General features: G+C 47.1%; 1 protein-coding gene across 1 annotated transcript in view; it reads right to left on the bottom strand.

The window, feature by feature from the left end:
• LOC110509868 (protein turtle homolog A) overlaps window positions 1–20,669 on the bottom strand; it is an 80,966-nt gene that overhangs the window by 34,532 nt on the left and 25,765 nt on the right. Inside the window, exons 2-3 of the mRNA XM_036968165.1 lie at window positions 6,861–6,955; window positions 6,574–6,768 (exon numbers count right to left, since the gene is read on the bottom strand). Coding sequence (XP_036824060.1) covers window positions 6,574–6,768; window positions 6,861–6,921 — 256 coding nt within the window. The 5' untranslated portion in view covers window positions 6,922–6,955. The remainder of the gene's footprint in view (window positions 1–6,573; window positions 6,769–6,860; window positions 6,956–20,669) is intronic.

The raw sequence follows: 20,669 nt of genomic DNA on the forward strand, positions 1-20,669 counted from the left end.
TGAGTTGCAGGCAGCCACATGATTCGTTGTTCGAATGTAACCTTCCTTGATGGGCTAAATCATGGTCTGTAAAGCTGATGGCATGACCTATGTCATTGTGTGGGATAACGTCAGGTTCCACCATTCTCAAATGGTGCAAGCTTGGTTTCAGGCCCATCCACAATTTACCACCCTGTACTTACCCCCATACTCTCCTTTCCTAAAACCCGATTGAGGAATTCTTCTCCACATGGAGGTGGAGGGTATATGATAGGCGCCTCACAAACAAGCCGCCCTTCTCCAGGCCATGGATGACGCATGCAATGACATCACGGCAGACCAGTGTCAGGCCTGGATTCACCATGCAATGACATCACGGCAGACCAGTGTCAGGCCTGGATTCACCATGCAATGACATCACGGCAGACCAGTGTCAGGCCTGGATTCACCATGCCAGAAGATTCTTCCCAAGATGTTTGGCTAATGAAAACATCCATTGTGATGTGGATGAGAACCTATGGCCAAATCCACAAGACAGAGTTGAGGGAAATATAGAAGTACATTAACCAATCCTTTGTTTGACTTTTTACAGTAAGCCAGGTGAGGAACACTGCAGTTGATGTTTTACAGTAAGCCAGGTGAGGAACACTGCAGTTGATGTTTTAAAGTAAGCCAGGTGAGGAACACTGCAGTTGATGTTTTACAGTAAGCCAGGTGAGGAACACTGCAGTTGATGTTTTAAAGTAAGCCAGGTGAGGAACACTGCAGTTGATGTTTTACAGTAAGCCAGGTGAGGAACACTGCAGTTGATGTTTTACAGTAAGCCAGGTGAGGAACACTGCAGTTGATGTTTTACAGTAAGCCAGGTGAGGAACACTGCAGTTGATGTTTTATTGTAGTTTTTTTCTTTTTTTGTAGCTAATTATTGTTGCTTTGATTCAAAGAAACCTATGAGTAATTGTATTGTATTTCATCAATACATTTCAGATTTTGTTCAATGAGTCCACTGTGTCTGTAGTATTCTCTCTACTAGTCCTTTTGCAGTGATGTATTTACGTGTAGTACCATAATGAAACATGTATCACATATTTTGTACTACAATATTTAATGATTGAACAAACAACTACACAGTGAAACTATCGGTATCTTGTGTGCGGGAGATCTAAATGAATGTTCCTATGGTATTTCGTGATAAATTAGTTATTTGAACCAATGATTCTGCAAGTGCAAGGTTTCTTTAAAGATATGAATGCACAATGCAATGTTTTGAACATTGGACAGCCTGTGTTACAAGTGATGACCGTTTTGAGTTTTGTGTCTAGTTTTGAAAAATGACCACAAGGTTCTGAAATTAGTGCCAAAGGGATTGTAAAAAACTGTTACTTCTGGGCCACATCCTGACTGGTGGCAGCCTATTCTTGCATAATCAATGCTTGGAGTTTGTCAGAATTTGTGGGGTTTTGTTTGTCCACCCGCCTCTTGAGGATTGACCACAAGTTCTCAATGGGATTAAGGTCTGGGGAGTTTCCTGGCCATGGTCCCAAAATATCGATGTTTTGTTCCCCAAGCCACTTAGTTACCACTTTTGCCTTATGGCAAAGTGCTCCATCATGCTGGAAAAGGCATTGTTCATCACCAAACTGTTCCTGGATGGTTGGGAGAAGTTGCTCTCAGAGAATGTGTAGGTACCATTCTTTATTCATGGCTGTGTTCTTAGGCAAAATTGTGAGTGAGCCCACTCCCTTGGCTGAGAAGCAACCCCACACATGAATGGTCTCAGGATGCTTTACTGTTGGCATGACACAGGACTGATGGTAGCGCTCACCTTGTCTTCTCCGGACAAGCTTTTTTCCGGATGCCCCAAACAATCGGAAAGGGGATTCATCAGAGAAAATGACTTGACCCCAGTCCTCAGCAGTCCAATCCCTGTACCTTTTTCAGAATATCAGTCTGTCCCTGATGTTTTTCCTGGAGAGAAATGGCTTCTTTGCTGCCCTTCTTGACACCAGGCCATCCTCCAAAAGTCTTCACCTGACTATGCATGCAGATGCACTCACACCTGCCTGCTGCCATTCCTGAGCAAGCTCTGTACTGGTGGTGCCCCGATCCCGCAGCTGAATCAACTTTAGGAGACGGTCCTGGCGCTTGCTGGACTTTCTTGGGAGCCCTGAAACCTTCTACACAACAATTGAATCGCTCTCCTTGAAGTTCTTGATGATCCAATAAATGGTTGATTTAGGTGTAATCTTACTGGCAGTAATATCTTTGCCTGTGAAGCCATTTTTGTGCAAAGCAATGATCACGGCATGTGTTTTCTTACAGGTAACCATGGCTGACAGAGGAAGAACAATGATTCCAAGCACCACCCTCCTTAAGAAGCTTCCAGTATGTTATTCGAACTAAATCAGTGTGACGTAGAAGTCCGTCACTGGCCGCGGGCAGCATTTGGTACTTCAACGCACGCACACATTCATCACAAACAAGCAAAAGCCATGAGAAAACGAGATTTGATCAGTCATGGAAATAAAAGTGCTGAAAACATTTTGGCTCACTATTCAAAAAGAAGATGGAAAACAAGCTATATGATGAAAAATACAGGAGTTTTAGGGCAGGTACAGCCAACTATCTCTAGCTAATACTACCTACAAATCAATACTTGAGTTTTGGTGCAGGTACAGCCGACTAGCTCTAGCTAACACCACCTACAAATCAATACTTGGGAGTCAAATATCAATATAAAGGCATCGTTTAAAAATAATATTGCAATATGTAACTGTATCGATTTTCCCCCCATCACTACTTAATACCAGCATAGTCATTTTGAATTCATGAAGCATGTAGCATGTTTAGCATATGATTAAATATAGATTGAGCTAACAGGTGAGTAACATACAGTAGTATACGGAGCTAAAGTGTTTGATATGACAAGTGGACATTGAGTCTAACTGACACAGCCCTGAGAGTCAAGCTGAGGGGCTGTCTAGCAAAATACACCTGAGAAGAGACATGCCCGAGGAAGGGAACTCAACACCTCATCTACTCCCCACCAAACCTCCCCTTCCCAAGCTACACTTGTCCTTCCCATCAGTCACCAGTTAGCTGTGAGAAAGGTGGACTCAGACCAGATAATGCCTCTTTTTAGCCTTTTGTTGCTCTGAACATAAGCTTTTAAAACAATCTGTTTGTTACTGGAGAAGGTTGTTATTACTGATCATTTTAGACTCTTATTTGTTTCCATGGCATCAGATGGTTTTTTCACGTGACAGAATCAGGTGATGCTGTTTAGAAAATAGGTAGAATACTATTGCCCTTCCTCCACTATTGTCAAGCGTATGTTGTTGTCCCTGTCCTTGTCTGCATATAGTTTGTGTCCTTGTGATGTCACGACCTGACCTTAGAGAGATGTTTTATTTCTCTATTTGGTTAGGTCAGGGTGTGATGTGGGGTGGGTATTCTATGTTTTGTATTTCTGTGTGTTTGGCCGAGTGTAGTTCCCAATCAGAGGCAGCTGTCTATCGTTGTCTCTGATTGGGAATCATACTTAGGCAGCCTGTTTTGCCACCTCAGTTGTGGGTAGCTGTCTTTGTTAGTGGCCTGTATAGCCCTAGTAAGCTTCACATTCGTTTTTGGTGTTTCTTGTTTTGTTGGCGACATTCTTAATAAAGAAAAATGTACGCTCACCACGCTGCACCTTGGTCTGGTCATTTGCCTGACGACGTTCGTGGCATGTGAAGATACAATTTAGTGCAAAACTGCAATCAGCCATAAATGGCATCACTGAACAAATGGAGGTTCTTCTTCAAGGGTAGAGAAAAAAGGCTAGTGTCGTTTATTGACATGAGGTGAATCCTCACTCCCCCTGCCATGTACAGATGTACACTCTAAGAAAAAAAGGTGCTATCTAGAACCTAACAGGGTTCTTCGGCTGTCCCCATAGAAGATCCCCAGAAAACGCTTACCACGCTGCACCTTGGTCCGGTCATTTCCCTGACGACGTTCGTGACAGAACTACTCACCACAAACGGACCAGGCGGTGTGGGCCGGGAGGAGCAGCGTTTTCTGGAGGAATGGACATGGGAGGACATCCTGAATGGAAAAGGATCCTGGACGTGAGAGGAGATCCTGGTGGGAAAGGATCGCCTGCCGTGGGAGCAGGTGGAAGGCGGAGGCAGCGAGAAAAAGGGCCCGGGATTACACAGGGTCACGACTGGCACGTAAGACCGGGAGGCCACTCCAAAAAGGATATCCTGCGCCGGCTCTGCGCACTGTGTTTCCACAGCCCAGTGCGTTCTGTGCCAGCACCCCACATTTGCCGGGCGAAGGTAACCATCCAGCCAGGACGGGTTGGGCAGGCTCTACACTCGAGACCTCCAGTGCGCCTCCGCGGCCCAGTATATCCGGTGCCTGCTCCAAGAACAAAGCCTCCAGTATGTCTCAAAAGCCTGGTGAGTCCTTTGCCTGCTCCCAGAACCAGGCCTCCTGTATGTCTCCCCAGCCTGCTGAGTCCTGTGCCTGCTCCCAGAACCAGGCCTCCTGTATGTCTCCCCAGCCTGGTAAGCCCTGTGGCAGCTCCACGCACCAGAATGCCTATACGTCTCCTCACTCCAGTGATAATCCATGGCACGAAGCCTCCAGTGATTGTCCATGGCACGAAGCCTCCACTGATGATCCATGGCACGAAGCCTCCAGTGATGATCCATGGCACGGAGCCTCCAGTGATGATCCATGGCACGAAGCCTCCGGTGATGATCCATGGCACGAAGCCTCCGGTGATGATCCATGGCACGAAGCCTCCAGTGATGATCCATGGCACGAAGCCTCCGGTGATGATTCATGGCACGAAGCCTCCAGTGATGATCCATGGCCCGGAGCCTGCAGTGAGGATCCATGGCACGAAGCCTCCAGTGATGATTCATGGCACGAAGCCTCCAGTATTGATCCGCGGTCCGGAGCCTCCAGTAACGGTCTCCTGTCTGGAGCCTCCAGCGACGGCCCCCAGTCCGGAGCCTCCTGACCTTAGAGAGCCATTTTATTTCTCTATTTGGTTAGGTCAGGGTGTGATGTGGGGTGGGCATTCTATATTTTGTATTTCTGTGTGTGGTTCCCAATCAGAGGCAGCTGTCTATCGTTGTCTCTGATTGGGAATCATACTTAGGCAGCCTGTTTTACCGCCTTAGTTGTGGGTAGTTGTCTTTGTTAGTGGCCTGTATAGCCCTAGTAAGCTTCACGTTTAGTGCAAAACTGCAATCAGTCACAAATGGCATCACTGAACAAATGGAGGTTCTTCTTCAAGGATAGAGAAAAAAGGCTAGTGTATTTTATTGACATGAGGTGAATCCTCAGTCCCCCTGCCATGTACAGATGTACACTCTAAGAAAAAAAAGGTGCTATCTAGAACCTAAAAGGGTTCTTCGGCTGTCCCCATTGAAGATCCCTTTTTGGTTCCTGGTGAACTCCTTCAGTTCCAGGTAGAATCCTTTTGGGATCCCTGTAGAACCCTTTCCACAGAGGGTTCTACATGGAACCCAAAATAGTTCTACATGGAACCAAAAATGATTATCCTACAGGGACAGCCAAAGAATCCCATTTGAACCCATTTTTCCTGCAGCAACAGGAAATGTGAAATGTTATGTGGATTATAATTCAAGTACATTTTTGTAGGGGTTGCTACATTTTTTGTAAGGGAAAATCAAGTCTGAAATTTCTAAGTGGAAATTCCAAACTTTAGAAGCCTTTGAAAACCTAAAATACACCACAAGTTTGAAATGTTCTGCATTGCAGTAAAGTTCTCCTGCAACAGGGTGATCAATTTAAGATCATACATCTGTACGTACCTACTCATTATGGCTTGTCATCACAGGCGGCTGAATGACTTTATTACCCTGTACATTTCTGTATCGTTATCGTATTCTCGTGTTTGGTATCAGTGTGTCATCTGGATACCTAACACTGTGATAGGAATGGGCTGAGCAGGTGTATAGTGGCCTTTCTGAGCCCTAGCCAACACACAAACATGAACGCATCTGCGCCCGTGCACAAATTCCAATGATCAGAGAGGTCGACAGGTCAAATCTCAATCCCACCATCCCTTTGGAACACAGGACGATCCTAACTAAAGGAGGATGAAAAACACCCAGACTTGCTCTCCCTCTGTCCACGTCTAGCCTTTTGTCTGAGACTTTCAAGGACAGAAGCGGTCACAAAAGGTATTTCTTCTCTATTGAAGATCCCTTTTCCCCACAGACCCTATGGCAGAATGGGGACAATAGACCATGATGCAATCTGAGAGACACAACTAACACAAAACCCCCAGCTCCAACAAAGCATCCTGACGATAGATGGAAAGACCAATGGGGTGTGGTGCAGTTAGGAGGACTGAAGCTGTATTGAACTAACGTTACTGTTGAGGTAGGATATAGGTAGAATGAAGTCTGGATATACTTTGAATGTAGGATAGGGGGCATGTGAGTGTAAATGGACAAGGCCTCTTGAAGTGGCTGTGCTGAGACAGTCCTGATATCGGGCTGAAATTAAAGACTCTTAAGGTAAGATTAGATCCCAGTTGAGCTCCTGATAGGATGAAGACGGACTTACCCTCGTAGTTGGGATGCACCCGAGGAGCATACACTCCAAACTTGATCAGGACTGGGATCTCGAAGCCCTGGCGCACCCATTCCACCACGTGCAGGGACACAGACGCACCCGTGTCCGTGGCTGGCAGTCTACACTCCATCTCCACCACACCCCCTTCCTTGGCACGCACCTCCGGCTTCTGACCATGGCTGACACCTAGGAAGGCCAACACAAAGTGCTGTTACAACCTGAGTAGAGAGTGAATGACATATAGTTCATTACAGAGGAAATGCATAAGTAGTACTCACACAGCAGGCAGAGTGCAGTCACCATGGTGACATCCACGAAATAGCCCCTCTTCGGTCCCATAGTAGCCAGTCACACAGCCTCCAGCATCATTTACCTGTTGGCAAAAAGACACACTTGTCACATATTGAATCTTCCAACCTGTCACCTATCGCCATACCAGCAGGCACGAGAGAGAGCGAGAGCGAGATAGACCTGACAGTTGTGTCTAGCTTATAGACGCATGGGAGATGTGTTTACATTTACACAGTAGCTTTCTGAAGATTGGAATTCACCCCATAACATCAATGGATCAAATGGATATCCAACAAGCAACCCTGTCAAAAGCCTCCCAGCCCAAAATGGTTCTCATAACATGGATGCCCAATAAATAATTGGAGAGTCAGTTGTGCAGAGCACCTGACCGGCTGGAGTAAGAATCGGTGTTGTTTACTCAGTTTGCCGGGTCTGTCAGGGACTGCAGTCACCAGTCAAGGAGATAAGCTGGGTGGCAGGAGACACATACAGCAGCCAGAAGCATTGTACTGCATGTGGTGCATCAGTCATGAAGCTGGCAATACTCCTAGCAGGCCAAAGAAGATATTCAGCATGTTTTCATGATCCACTATGTCAAACCCATGATGAAGGTTTCCAGTTAGGGGGGGGGGGGGGGGGGGGGGGGTCAATACGTGTCTCAAAAAGTCAGAGCTTGCCTCTACTATTATAATCTATGCATTAGACCTGAATGCCATCCATGGAGCTAGAGATACATGGGGCTAGAGATACATGGAGCTAGAGATACATGGAGCTAGAGATACATGGAGCTAGACAACATGGAGCTAGAGATACATGGAGCTAGAGATACATGGAGCTAGAGATACATGGGGCTAGAGATACATGGAGCTAGAGATACATGGAGCTAGAGAACATGGAGCTAGAGATACATGGAGCTAGAGATACATGGAGCTAGAGATACATGGGGCTAGAGATACATGGGGCTAGAGAACATGGAGCTAGAGATACATAGGGCTGGAGATACATGGAGCTAGAGATACATGGGGCTAGAGATACATAGGGCTAGAGATACATGGGGCTAGAGATACATGGAGCTAGAGATACATGGGGCTAGAGAACATGGAGCTAGAGATACATAGGGCTGGAGATACATGGAGCTAGAGATACATGGGGCTAGAGATACATAGGGCTAGAGATACATGGAGCTAGAGAACATGGAGCTAGAGATACATGGAGCTAGAGATACATGGGGCTGGAGATACATGGAGCAAGAGATACATGGGGCTAGATATACATGGGGCTAGAGATACATGGAGCTAGAGATACATGGGGCTAGAGATACATGGAGCTAGAGATACATGGGGCTAGAGATACAAGGAGCTAGATATACATGGGGCTAGAGATACATGGAGCTAGAGATACATGGAGCTAGAGATACATGGAGCTAGACAACATGGAGCTAGAGATACATGGAGCTAGAGATACATGGAGCTAGAGATACATGGGGCTAGAGATACATGGAGCTAGAGATACATGGAGCTAGAGAACATGGAGCTAGAGATACATGGAGCTAGAGATACATGGAGCTAGAGATACATGGGGCTAGAGATACATGGGGCTAGAGAACATGGAGCTAGAGATACATAGGGCTGGAGATACATGGAGCTAGAGATACATGGGGCTAGAGATACATAGGGCTAGAGATACATGGGGCTAGAGATACATGGAGCTAGAGATACATGGGGCTAGAGAACATGGAGCTAGAGATACATAGGGCTGGAGATACATGGAGCTAGAGATACATGGGGCTAGAGATACATAGGGCTAGAGATACATGGAGCTAGAGAACATGGAGCTAGAGATACATGGAGCTAGAGATACATGGGGCTGGAGATACATGGAGCAAGAGATACATGGGGCTAGATATACATGGGGCTAGAGATACATGGAGCTAGAGATACATGGGGCTAGAGATACATGGAGCTAGAGATACATGGGGCTAGAGATACAAGGAGCTAGATATACATGGGGCTAGAGATACATGGAGCTAGAGATACATGGGGCTGGAGATACATGGAGCTAGAGATACATGGGGCTAGAGATACATGGGGCTAGAGATACATGGGGCTAGAGATACATGGGGCTAGAGATACATGGAGCTAGAGAACATGGAGCTAGAGATACATGGAGCTAGAGATACATGGGGCTGGAGATACATGGAGCTAGAGATACATGGGGCTAGAGATACATGGGGCTAGAGATACATGGAGCTAGAGATACATGGGGCTAGAGATACATGGAGCTAGAGATACATGGGGCTAGAGATACATGGAGCTAGAAATACATGGGGCTAGAGATACATGGAGCTAGAGATACATGGGGCTGGAGATACATGGAGCTAGAGATACATGGGGCTAGAGATACATGGAGCTAGATATACATGGGGCTAGAGATACATGGAGCTAGAGATACATGGGGCTAGAGATACATGGGGCTAGAGATACATGGAGCTAGAGATACATGGGGCTAGAGATACATGGAGCTAGAGATACATGGGGCTAGAGATACATGGGGCTAGAGATACATGGGGCTAGAGGTACATGGGGCTAGAGATACATGGAGCTAGAGATACATGGGGCTAGAGATACATGGGGCTAGAGATACATGGGGCTAGAGATACATGGGGCTAGAGATACATGGAGCTAGAGATACATGGGGCTAGAGATACATGGAGCTAGAGATACATGGGGCTAGAGATACATGGAGCTAGAGATACATGGGGCTAGAGATACATGGAGCTAGAGATACATGGGGCTAGAGATACATGGGGCTAGAGATACATGGAGCTAGAGATACATGGGGCTAGAGATACATGGGGCTAGAGATACATGGGGCTAGAGATACATGGAGCTAGAGATACATAGGGCTGGAGATACATGGGGCTAGAGATACATGGGGCTAGAGATATATGGGGCTAGAGTTACATGGAGCTAGAGATACATAGGGCTAGAGATACATGGGGCTAGATATACATGGGGCTAGAGATACATGGGGCTAGAGCTACATGGGGCTAGAGATACATGGAGCTAGAGATACATGGAGCTAGAGATACATGGGGCTAGAGATACATGGAGCTAGAGATACATGGAGCTAGAGATACATGGGGCTAGAGATACATGGGGCTAGAGAACATGGAGCTAGAGATACATGGGGCTAGAGAACATGGAGCTAGAGATACATGGGGCTAGAGATGCATGGGGCTAGAGATACATGGGGCTAGAGATACATGGGGCTAGAGATACATGGAGCTAGAGATACATAGGGCTGGAGATACATGGGGCTAGAGATACATGGGGCTAGAGATACATGGAGTTAGAGATACATAGGGCTGGAGATACATGGGGCTAGAGATACATGGGGCTAGAGATACATGGGGCTAGAGATACATGGGGCTAGAGATACATGGAGCTAGAGATACATGGGGCTAGAGAACATGGAGCTAGAGATACATGGAGCTAGAGATACATGAGGCTAGAGATACATGGGGCTAGAGAACATGGAGCTAGAGATACATGGAGCTAGAGATACATGGGGCTAGAGATACATGGGGCTAGAGATACATGGGGCTAGAAATACATGGAGCTAGAGATACATAGGGCTGGCGATACATGGGGCTAGAGAACATGGAGCTAGATATACATGGAGCTAGAGATACATGGAGCTAGAGATACATGGGGCTAGAGCTACATGGAGCTAGAGATACATGGGGCTAGAGATACATGGGGCTAGAGATACATGGGGCTAGAGATACATGGGGCTAGAGATACATGAGGCTAGAGATACATGGGGCTAGAGATACATGGGGCTAGAGAACATGGAGCTAGAGATACATGGAGCTAGAGATACATGGAGCTAGAGATACATGGGGCTAGAGATACATGGGGCTAGAGAACATGGAGCTAGAGATACATGGGGCTAGAGATACATGGAGCTAGAGATACATGGGGCTAGAGATACATGGGGCTAGAGATACATGGGGCTAGAGATACATGGGGCTAGATATACATGAGGCTAGAGATACATGGGGCTAGAGATACATGGGGCTAGAGCTACATGGGGCTAGAGATACATGGGGCTAGAGATACATGGGACTAGAGATACATGGAGCTAGAGATACATGGAGCTAGAGATACATGGGGCTAGAGATACATGGGGCTAGAGATACATGGGGCTAGAGATACATTGGGCTGGAGATACATGGGGCTAGAGATACATGGGGCTAGAGATACATGGGGCTAGAGATACATGTAGCTAGAGATACATGGAGCTAGAGATACATGGGGCTAGAGATACATGGAGCTAGAGATACATGGAGCTAGAGATACATGGAGCTAGAGATACATGGGGCTAGAGATACATGGAGCTAGAGATACATGGAGCTAGAGAACATGGAGCTAGAGATACATGGAGCTAGAGATACATGGAGCTAGAGATACATGGGGCTAGAGATACATGGGGCTAGAGAACATGGAGCTAGAGATACATAGGGCTGGAGATACATGGAGCTAGAGATACATGGGGCTAGAGATACATAGGGCTAGAGATACATGGGGCTAGAGATACATGGAGCTAGAGATACATGGGGCTAGAGAACATGGAGCTAGAGATACATAGGGCTGGAGATACATGGAGCTAGAGATACATGGGGCTAGAGATACATAGGGCTAGAGATACATGGAGCTAGAGAACATGGAGCTAGAGATACATGGAGCTAGAGATACATGGGGCTGGAGATACATGGAGCAAGAGATACATGGGGCTAGATATACATGGGGCTAGAGATACATGGAGCTAGAGATACATGGGGCTAGAGATACATGGAGCTAGAGATACATGGGGCTAGAGATACAAGGAGCTAGATATACATGGGGCTAGAGATACATGGAGCTAGAGATACATGGGGCTGGAGATACATGGAGCTAGAGATACATGGGGCTAGAGATACATGGGGCTAGAGATACATGGGGCTAGAGATACATGGGGCTAGAGATACATGGAGCTAGAGAACATGGAGCTAGAGATACATGGAGCTAGAGAGACATGGGGCTGGAGATACATGGAGCTAGAGATACATGGGGCTAGAGATACATGGGGCTAGAGATACATGGAGCTAGAGATACATGGGGCTAGAGATACATGGGGCTAGAGATACATGGGGCTAGAGATACATGGAGCTAGAGATACATGGGGCTAGAGATACATGGGGCTAGAGATACATGGGGCTAGAGATACATGGGGCTAGAGATACATGGAGCTAGAGATACATGGGGCTAGAGATACATGGAGCTAGAGATACATGGGGCTAGAGATACATGGAGCTAGAGATACATGGGGCTAGAGATACATGGAGCTAGAGATACATGGGGCTAGAGATACATGGGGCTAGAGATACATGGAGCTAGAGATACATGGGGCTAGAGATACATGGGGCTAGAGATACATGGGGCTAGAGATACATGGAGCTAGAGATACATAGGGCTGGAGATACATGGGGCTAGAGATACATGGGGCTAGAGATATATGGGGCTAGAGTTACATGGAGCTAGAGATACATAGGGCTAGAGATACATGGGGCTAGATATACATGGGGCTAGAGATACATGGGGCTAGAGCTACATGGGGCTAGAGATACATGGAGCTAGAGATACATGGAGCTAGAGATACATGGGGCTAGAGATACATGGAGCTAGAGATACATGGAGCTAGAGATACATGGGGCTAGAGATACATGGGGCTAGAGAACATGGAGCTAGAGATACATGGGGCTAGAGAACATGGAGCTAGAGATACATGGGGCTAGAGATGCATGGGGCTAGAGATACATGGGGCTAGAGATACATGGGGCTAGAGATACATGGAGCTAGAGATACATAGGGCTGGAGATACATGGGGCTAGAGATACATGGGGCTAGAGATACATGGAGTTAGAGATACATAGGGCTGGAGATACATGGGGCTAGAGATACATGGGGCTAGAGATACATGGGGCTAGAGATACATGGGGCTAGAGATACATGGAGCTAGAGATACATGGGGCTAGAGAACATGGAGCTAGAGATACATGGAGCTAGAGATACATGAGGCTAGAGATACATGGGGCTAGAGAACATGGAGCTAGAGATACATGGAGCTAGAGATACATGGGGCTAGAGATACATGGGGCTAGAGATACATGGGGCTAGAAATACATGGAGCTAGAGATACATAGGGCTGGCGATACATGGGGCTAGAGAACATGGAGCTAGATATACATGGAGCTAGAGATACATGGAGCTAGAGATACATGGGGCTAGAGCTACATGGAGCTAGAGATACATGGGGCTAGAGATACATGGGGCTAGAGATACATGGGGCTAGAGATACATGGGGCTAGAGATACATGAGGCTAGAGATACATGGGGCTAGAGATACATGGGGCTAGAGAACATGGAGCTAGAGATACATGGAGCTAGAGATACATGGAGCTAGAGATACATGGGGCTAGAGATACATGGGGCTAGAGAACATGGAGCTAGAGATACATGGGGCTAGAGATACATGGAGCTAGAGATACATGGGGCTAGAGATACATGGGGCTAGAGATACATGGGGCTAGAGATACATGGGGCTAGATATACATGGGGCTAGAGATACATGGAGCTAGAGATACATGGGGCTAGAGATACATGGGGCTAGAGATACATGGGGCTAGAGATACATGGGGCTAGATATACATGAGGCTAGAGATACATGGGGCTAGAGATACATGGGGCTAGAGCTACATGGGGCTAGAGATACATGGGGCTAGAGATACATGGGACTAGAGATACATGGAGCTAGAGATACATGGAGCTAGAGATACATGGGGCTAGAGATACATGGGGCTAGAGATACATGGGGCTAGAGATACATTGGGCTGGAGATACATGGGGCTAGAGATACATGGGGCTAGAGATACATGGGGCTAGAGATACATGTAGCTAGAGATACATGGAGCTAGAGATACATGGGGCTAGAGATACATGGAGCTAGAGATACATGGAGCTACAGATACATGGGGCTAGAGAACATGGAGCTAGAGATACATGGGGCTAGAGATACATGGAGCTAGAGATACATGGGGCTAGAGATACACGGGGCTAGAGATACATGGAGCTAGAGATGCATGGGGCTAGAGATACATGGAGCTAGAGATACATAGGGCTGGAGATACATGGGGCTAGAGATACATGGGGCTAGAGATACATGGAGCTAGAGATACATGGGGCTAGAGATACATGGAGCTAGAGATACATAGGGCTGGAGATACATGGGGCTAGAGATACATGGGGCTAGAGATACATGGAGTTAGAGATACATAGGGCTGGAGATACATGGGGCTAGAGATACATGGGGCTAGAGATACATGGGGCTAGAGATACATGAGGCTAGAGATACATGGGGCTAGAGAAACATGGGGCTAGAGATACATGGAGCTAGAGATACATGGAGCTAGAGATACATGAGGCTAGAGATACATGGGGCTAGAGAACATGGAGCTAGAGATACATGGAGCTAGAGATACATGGGGCTAGAGATACATGGGGCTAGAGATACATGGGGCTAGAAATACATGGAGCTAGAGATACATAGGGCTGGAGATACATGGGGCTAGAGAACATGGAGCCAGAGATACATGGAGCTAGAGATACATGGGGCTAGAGCTACATGGAGCTAGAGATAAATGGGGCTAGAGATACATGGGGCTAGAGATACATGAGGCTAGAGATATATGGGGCTAGAGATACATGGGGCTAGAGAACATGGAGCTAGAGATACATGGAGCTAGAGATACATGGAGCTAGAGATACATGGGGCTAGAGATACATGGGGCTAGAGAACATGGAGCTAGAGATACATGGGGCTAGAGATACATGGAGCTAGAGATACATGGGGCTAGAGATACATGGGGCTAGAGATACATGGGGCTAGAGATACATGGGGCTAGAGATACATGAGGCTAGAGATACATGGGGCTAGAGATACATGGGGCTAGAGCTACATGGGGCTAGAGATACATGGGGCTAGAGATACATGGGGCTAGAGATACATGGGGCTAGAGATACATGGAGCTAGAGATACATGGAGCTAGAGATACATGGGGCTAGAGATACATGGGGCTAGAGATACATGAGGCTAGAGATACATGGGGCTAGAGATACATGAGGCTAGAGATACATGGAGCTAGAGATACATGGGGCTAGAGATACATGGGGCTAGAGATACATGGAGCTAGAGATACATGGGGCTAGAGATACATGGAGCTAGAGATACATAGGGCTGGAGATACATGGGGCTAGAGATACATGGGGCTAGAGATACATGGAGCTAGAGATACATGGGGCTAGAGATACATGGAGCTAGAGATACATAGGGCTGGAGATACATGGGGCTAGAGATACATGGGGCTAGAGATACATGGAGTTAGAGATACATAGGGCTGGAGATACATGGGGCTAGAGATACATGGGGCTAGAGATACATGGGGCTAGAGATACATGAGGCTAGAGATACATGGGGCTAGAGATACATGGGGCTAGAGATACATGGAGCTAGAGATACATGGAGCTAGAGATACATGAGGCTAGAGATACATGGGGCTAGAGAACATGGAGCTAGAGATACATGGAGCTAGAGATACATGGGGCTAGAGATACATGGGGCTAGAGCTACATGGGGCTAGAGATACATGGAGCTAGAGATACATAGGGCTGGAGATACATGGGGCTAGAGAACATGGAGCCAGAGATACATGGAGCTAGAGATACATGGGGCTAGAGCTACATGGAGCTAGAGATAAATGGGGCTAGAGATACATGGGGCTAGAGATACATGAGGCTAGAGATATATGGGGCTAGAGATACATGGGGCTAGAGAACATGGAGCTAGAGATACATGGAGCTAGAGATACATGGAGCTAGAGATACATGGGGCTAGAGATACATGGGGCTAGAGAACATGGAGCTAGAGATACATGGGGCTAGAGATACATGGAGCTAGAGATACATGGGGCTAGAGATACATGGGGCTAGAGATACATGGGGCTAGAGATACATGGGGCTAGAGATACATGGGGCTAGAGCTACATGGAGCTAGAGATACATGGGGCTAGAGATACATGGGGCTAGAGATACATGGAGTTAGAGATACATAGGGCTGGAGATACAAGGGGCTAGAGAACATGGGGCTAGAGAACATGGAGCTAGAGATACATGGAGCTAGAGATACATGGAGCTAGAGATACATGGGGCTAGAGATACATGGGGCTAGAGAACATGGAGCTAGAGATACATGGGGCTAGAGATACATGGAGCTAGAGATACATGGGGCTAGAGATACATGGGGCTAGAGATACATGGGGCTAGAGATACATGAGGCTAGAGATACATGGGGCTAGAGATACATGGGGCTAGAGCTACATGGGGCTAGAGCTACATGGGGCTAGAGATACATGGGGCTAGAGATACATGGGGCTAGAGATACATGGAGCTATAGATACATGGAGCTAGAGATACATGGGGCTAGAGATACATGGGGCTAGAGAACATGGAGCTAGAGATACATGGGGCTAGAGATACATGGAGCTAGAGATACATGGGGCTAGAGATACATGGGGCTAGAGATACATGGGGCTAGAGATACATGGGGCTAGAGATACATGAGGCTAGAGATACATGGGGCTAGAGATACATGGGGCTAGAGCTACATGGGGCTAGAGATACATGGGGCTAGAGATACATGGGGCTAGAGATACATGGGGCTAGAGATACATGGAGCTAGAGATACATGGAGCTAGAGATACATGGGGCTAGAGATACATGGGGCTAGAGATACATGAGGCTAGAGATACATGGGGCTAGAGATACATGAGGCTAGAGATACATGGAGCTAGAGATACATGGGGCTAGAGATACATGGGGCTAGAGATACATGGAGCTAGAGATACATGGGGCTAGAGATACATGGAGCTAGAGATACATAGGGCTGGAGATACATGGGGCTAGAGATACATGGGGCTAGAGATACATGGAGCTAGAGATACATGGGGCTAGAGATACATGGAGCTAGAGATACATAGGGCTGGAGATACATGGGGCTAGAGATACATGGGGCTAGAGATACATGGAGTTAGAGATACATAGGGCTGGAGATACATGGGGCTAGAGATACATGGGGCTAGAGATACATGGGGCTAGAGATACATGAGGCTAGAGATACATGGGGCTAGAGATACATGGGGCTAGAGATACATGGAGCTAGAGATACATGGAGCTAGAGATACATGAGGCTAGAGATACATGGGGCTAGAGAACATGGAGCTAGAGATACATGGAGCTAGAGATACATGGGGCTAGAGATACATGGGGCTAGAGATACATGGGGCTAGAAATACATGGAGCTAGAGATACATAGGGCTGGAGATACATGGGGCTAGAGAACATGGAGCCAGAGATACATGGAGCTAGAGATACATGGGGCTAGAGCTACATGGAGCTAGAGATAAATGGGGCTAGAGATACATGGGGCTAGAGATACATGAGGCTAGAGATATATGGGGCTAGAGATACATGGGGCTAGAGAACATGGAGCTAGAGATACATGGAGCTAGAGATACATGGAGCTAGAGATACATGGGGCTAGAGATACATGGGGCTAGAGAACATGGAGCTAGAGATACATGGGGCTAGAGATACATGGAGCTAGAGATACATGGGGCTAGAGATACATGGGGCTAGAGATACATGGGGCTAGAGATACATGGGGCTAGAGATACATGGGGCTAGAGCTACATGGAGCTAGAGATACATGGGGCTAGAGATACATGGGGCTAGAGATACATGGAGTTAGAGATACATAGGGCTGGAGATACAAGGGGCTAGAGAACATGGGGCTAGAGAACATGGAGCTAGAGATACATGGAGCTAGAGATACATGGAGCTAGAGATACATGGGGCTAGAGATACATGGGGCTAGAGAACATGGAGCTAGAGATACATGGGGCTAGAGATACATGGAGCTAGAGATACATGGGGCTAGAGATACATGGGGCTAGAGATACATGGGGCTAGAGATACATGAGGCTAGAGATACATGGGGCTAGAGATACATGGGGCTAGAGCTACATGGGGCTAGAGCTACATGGGGCTAGAGATACATGGGGCTAGAGATACATGGGGCTAGAGATACATGGAGCTATAGATACATGGGGCTAGAGATACATGGGGCTAGAGATACATGGGGCTAGAGATACATGGGGCTAGAGATACATGGGGCTAGAGATACATGAGGCTAGAGATACATGGGGCTAGAGTTACATGGGGCTAGAGATACATGGGGCTAGAGATACATGGGGCTAGAGATACATGGCGCTAGAGATACATGGGGCTAGAGATACATGGGGCTAGAGATACATGGGGCTAGAGATACATGGAGCTAGAGATACATGGGGCTAGAGATACATGGGGCTAGAGATACATGGAGCTAGAGATACATAGGGCTAGAGATACATGGGGCTAGAGATACATGGGGCTAGAGATACATGGGGCTAGATATACATGGGGCTAGATATACATGGGGCTAGAGATACATGGAGCTAGAGATACATAGGGCTAGAGATACATGGGGCTAGAGATACATGGGGCTAGAGATACATGGGGCTAGAGATACATGGGGCTAGAGATACATGGGGCTAGATATACATGGGGCTAGAGATACATGGAGCTAGAGATACATGGGGCTAGAGATACATGGGGCTAGAAATACATGGAGCTAGAGATACATAGGGCTGGAGATACATGGGGCTAGAGAACATGGAGCCAGAGATACATGGAGCTAGAGATACATGGGGCTAGAGCTACATGGGGCTAGAGATACATGGGGCTAGATATACATGGGGCTAGATATACATGGGGCTAGAGATACATGGAGCTAGAGATACATAGGGCTAGAGATACATGGGGCTAGAGATACATGGGGCTAGAGATACATGGGGCTAGAGATACATGGGGCTAGATATACATGGGGCTAGAGATACATGGAGCTAGAGATACATGGGGCTAGAGATACATGGAGCTAGAGATACATGGAGCTAGAGATACATGGGGCTAGAGATACATGGGGCTAGAGATACATGGGGCTAGAGATACATGGGGCTAGATATACATGGGGCTAGAGATACATGGAGCTAGAGATACATGGGGCTAGAGATACATGGAGCTAGAGATACATGGAGCTAGAGATACATGGGGCTAGAGATACATGGAGCTAGAGATACATGGAGCTAGAGATACATGGGGCTAGAGATACATGGGGCTAGAGAACATGGAGCTAGAGATACATGGGGCTAGAGATAAATGGAGCTAGAGATACATGGGGCTAGAGATACATGGGGCTAGAGATACATGGAGCTAGAGATACATGGGGCTAGAGATACATGGAGCTAGAGATACATAGGGCTGGAGATACATGGGGCTAGAGATACATGGGGCTAGAGATACATGGAGTTAGAGATACATAGGGCTGGAGATACATGGGGCTAGAGATACATGAGGCTAGAGATACATGGGGCTGGAGATACATGGGGCTAGAGAACATGGAGCTAGAGATACATGGAGCTAGAGATACATGAGGCTAGAAATACATGGGGCTAGAGAACATGGAGCTAGAGACACATGGAGCTAGAGATACATGGGGCTAGAGATACATGGGGCTAGAGATACATGGGGCTAGAAATACATGGAGCTAGAGATACATAGGGCTGGAGATACATGGGGCTAGAGAACATGGAGCCAGAGATACATGGAGCTAGAGATACATGGGGCTAGAGCTACATGGAGCTAGAGATAAATGGGGCTAGAGATAAATGGGGCTAGAGATACATGGGGCTAGAGATACATGGGGCTAGAGATACATGAGGCTAGAGATATATGGGGCTAGAGATACATGGGGCTAGAGAACATGGAGCTAGAGATACATGGGGCTAGAGATACATGGAGCTAGAGATACATGGGGCTAGAGATACATGGGGCTAGAGATACATGGGGCTAGAAATACATGGAGCTAGAGATACATAGGGCTGGAGATACATGGGGCTAGAGAACATGGAGCCAGAGATACATGGAGCTAGAGATACATGGGGCTAGAGCTACATGGAGCTAGAGATAAATGGGGCTAGAGATACATGGGGCTAGAGATACATGAGGCTAGAGATATATGGGGCTAGAGATACATGGGGCTAGAGAACATGGAGCTAGAGATACATGGAGCTAGAGATACATGGAGCTAGAGATACATGGGGCTAGAGATACATGGGGCTAGAGAACATGGAGCTAGAGATACATGGGGCTAGAGATACATGGAGCTAGAGATACATGGGGCTAGAGATACATGGGGCTAGAGATACATGGGGCTAGAGATACATGGGGCTAGAGATACATGAGGCTAGAGATACATGGGGCTAGAGATACATGGGGCTAGAGCTACATGGGGCTAGAGATACATGGGGCTAGAGATACATGGGGCTAGAGATACATGGGGCTAGAGATACATGGAGCTAGAGATACATGGAGCTAGAGATACATGGGGCTAGAGATACATGGGGCTAGAGATACATGAGGCTAGAGATACATGGGGCTAGAGATACATGAGGCTAGAGATACATGGAGCTAGAGATACATGGGGCTAGAGATACATGGGGCTAGAGATACATGGAGCTAGAGATACATGGGGCTAGAGATACA

This window comes from Oncorhynchus mykiss, chromosome Y (assembly GCF_013265735.2).
Source record: "Oncorhynchus mykiss isolate Arlee chromosome Y, USDA_OmykA_1.1, whole genome shotgun sequence".
In the NCBI taxonomy this organism is placed as follows: Eukaryota; Metazoa; Chordata; class Actinopteri; order Salmoniformes; family Salmonidae; genus Oncorhynchus; species Oncorhynchus mykiss.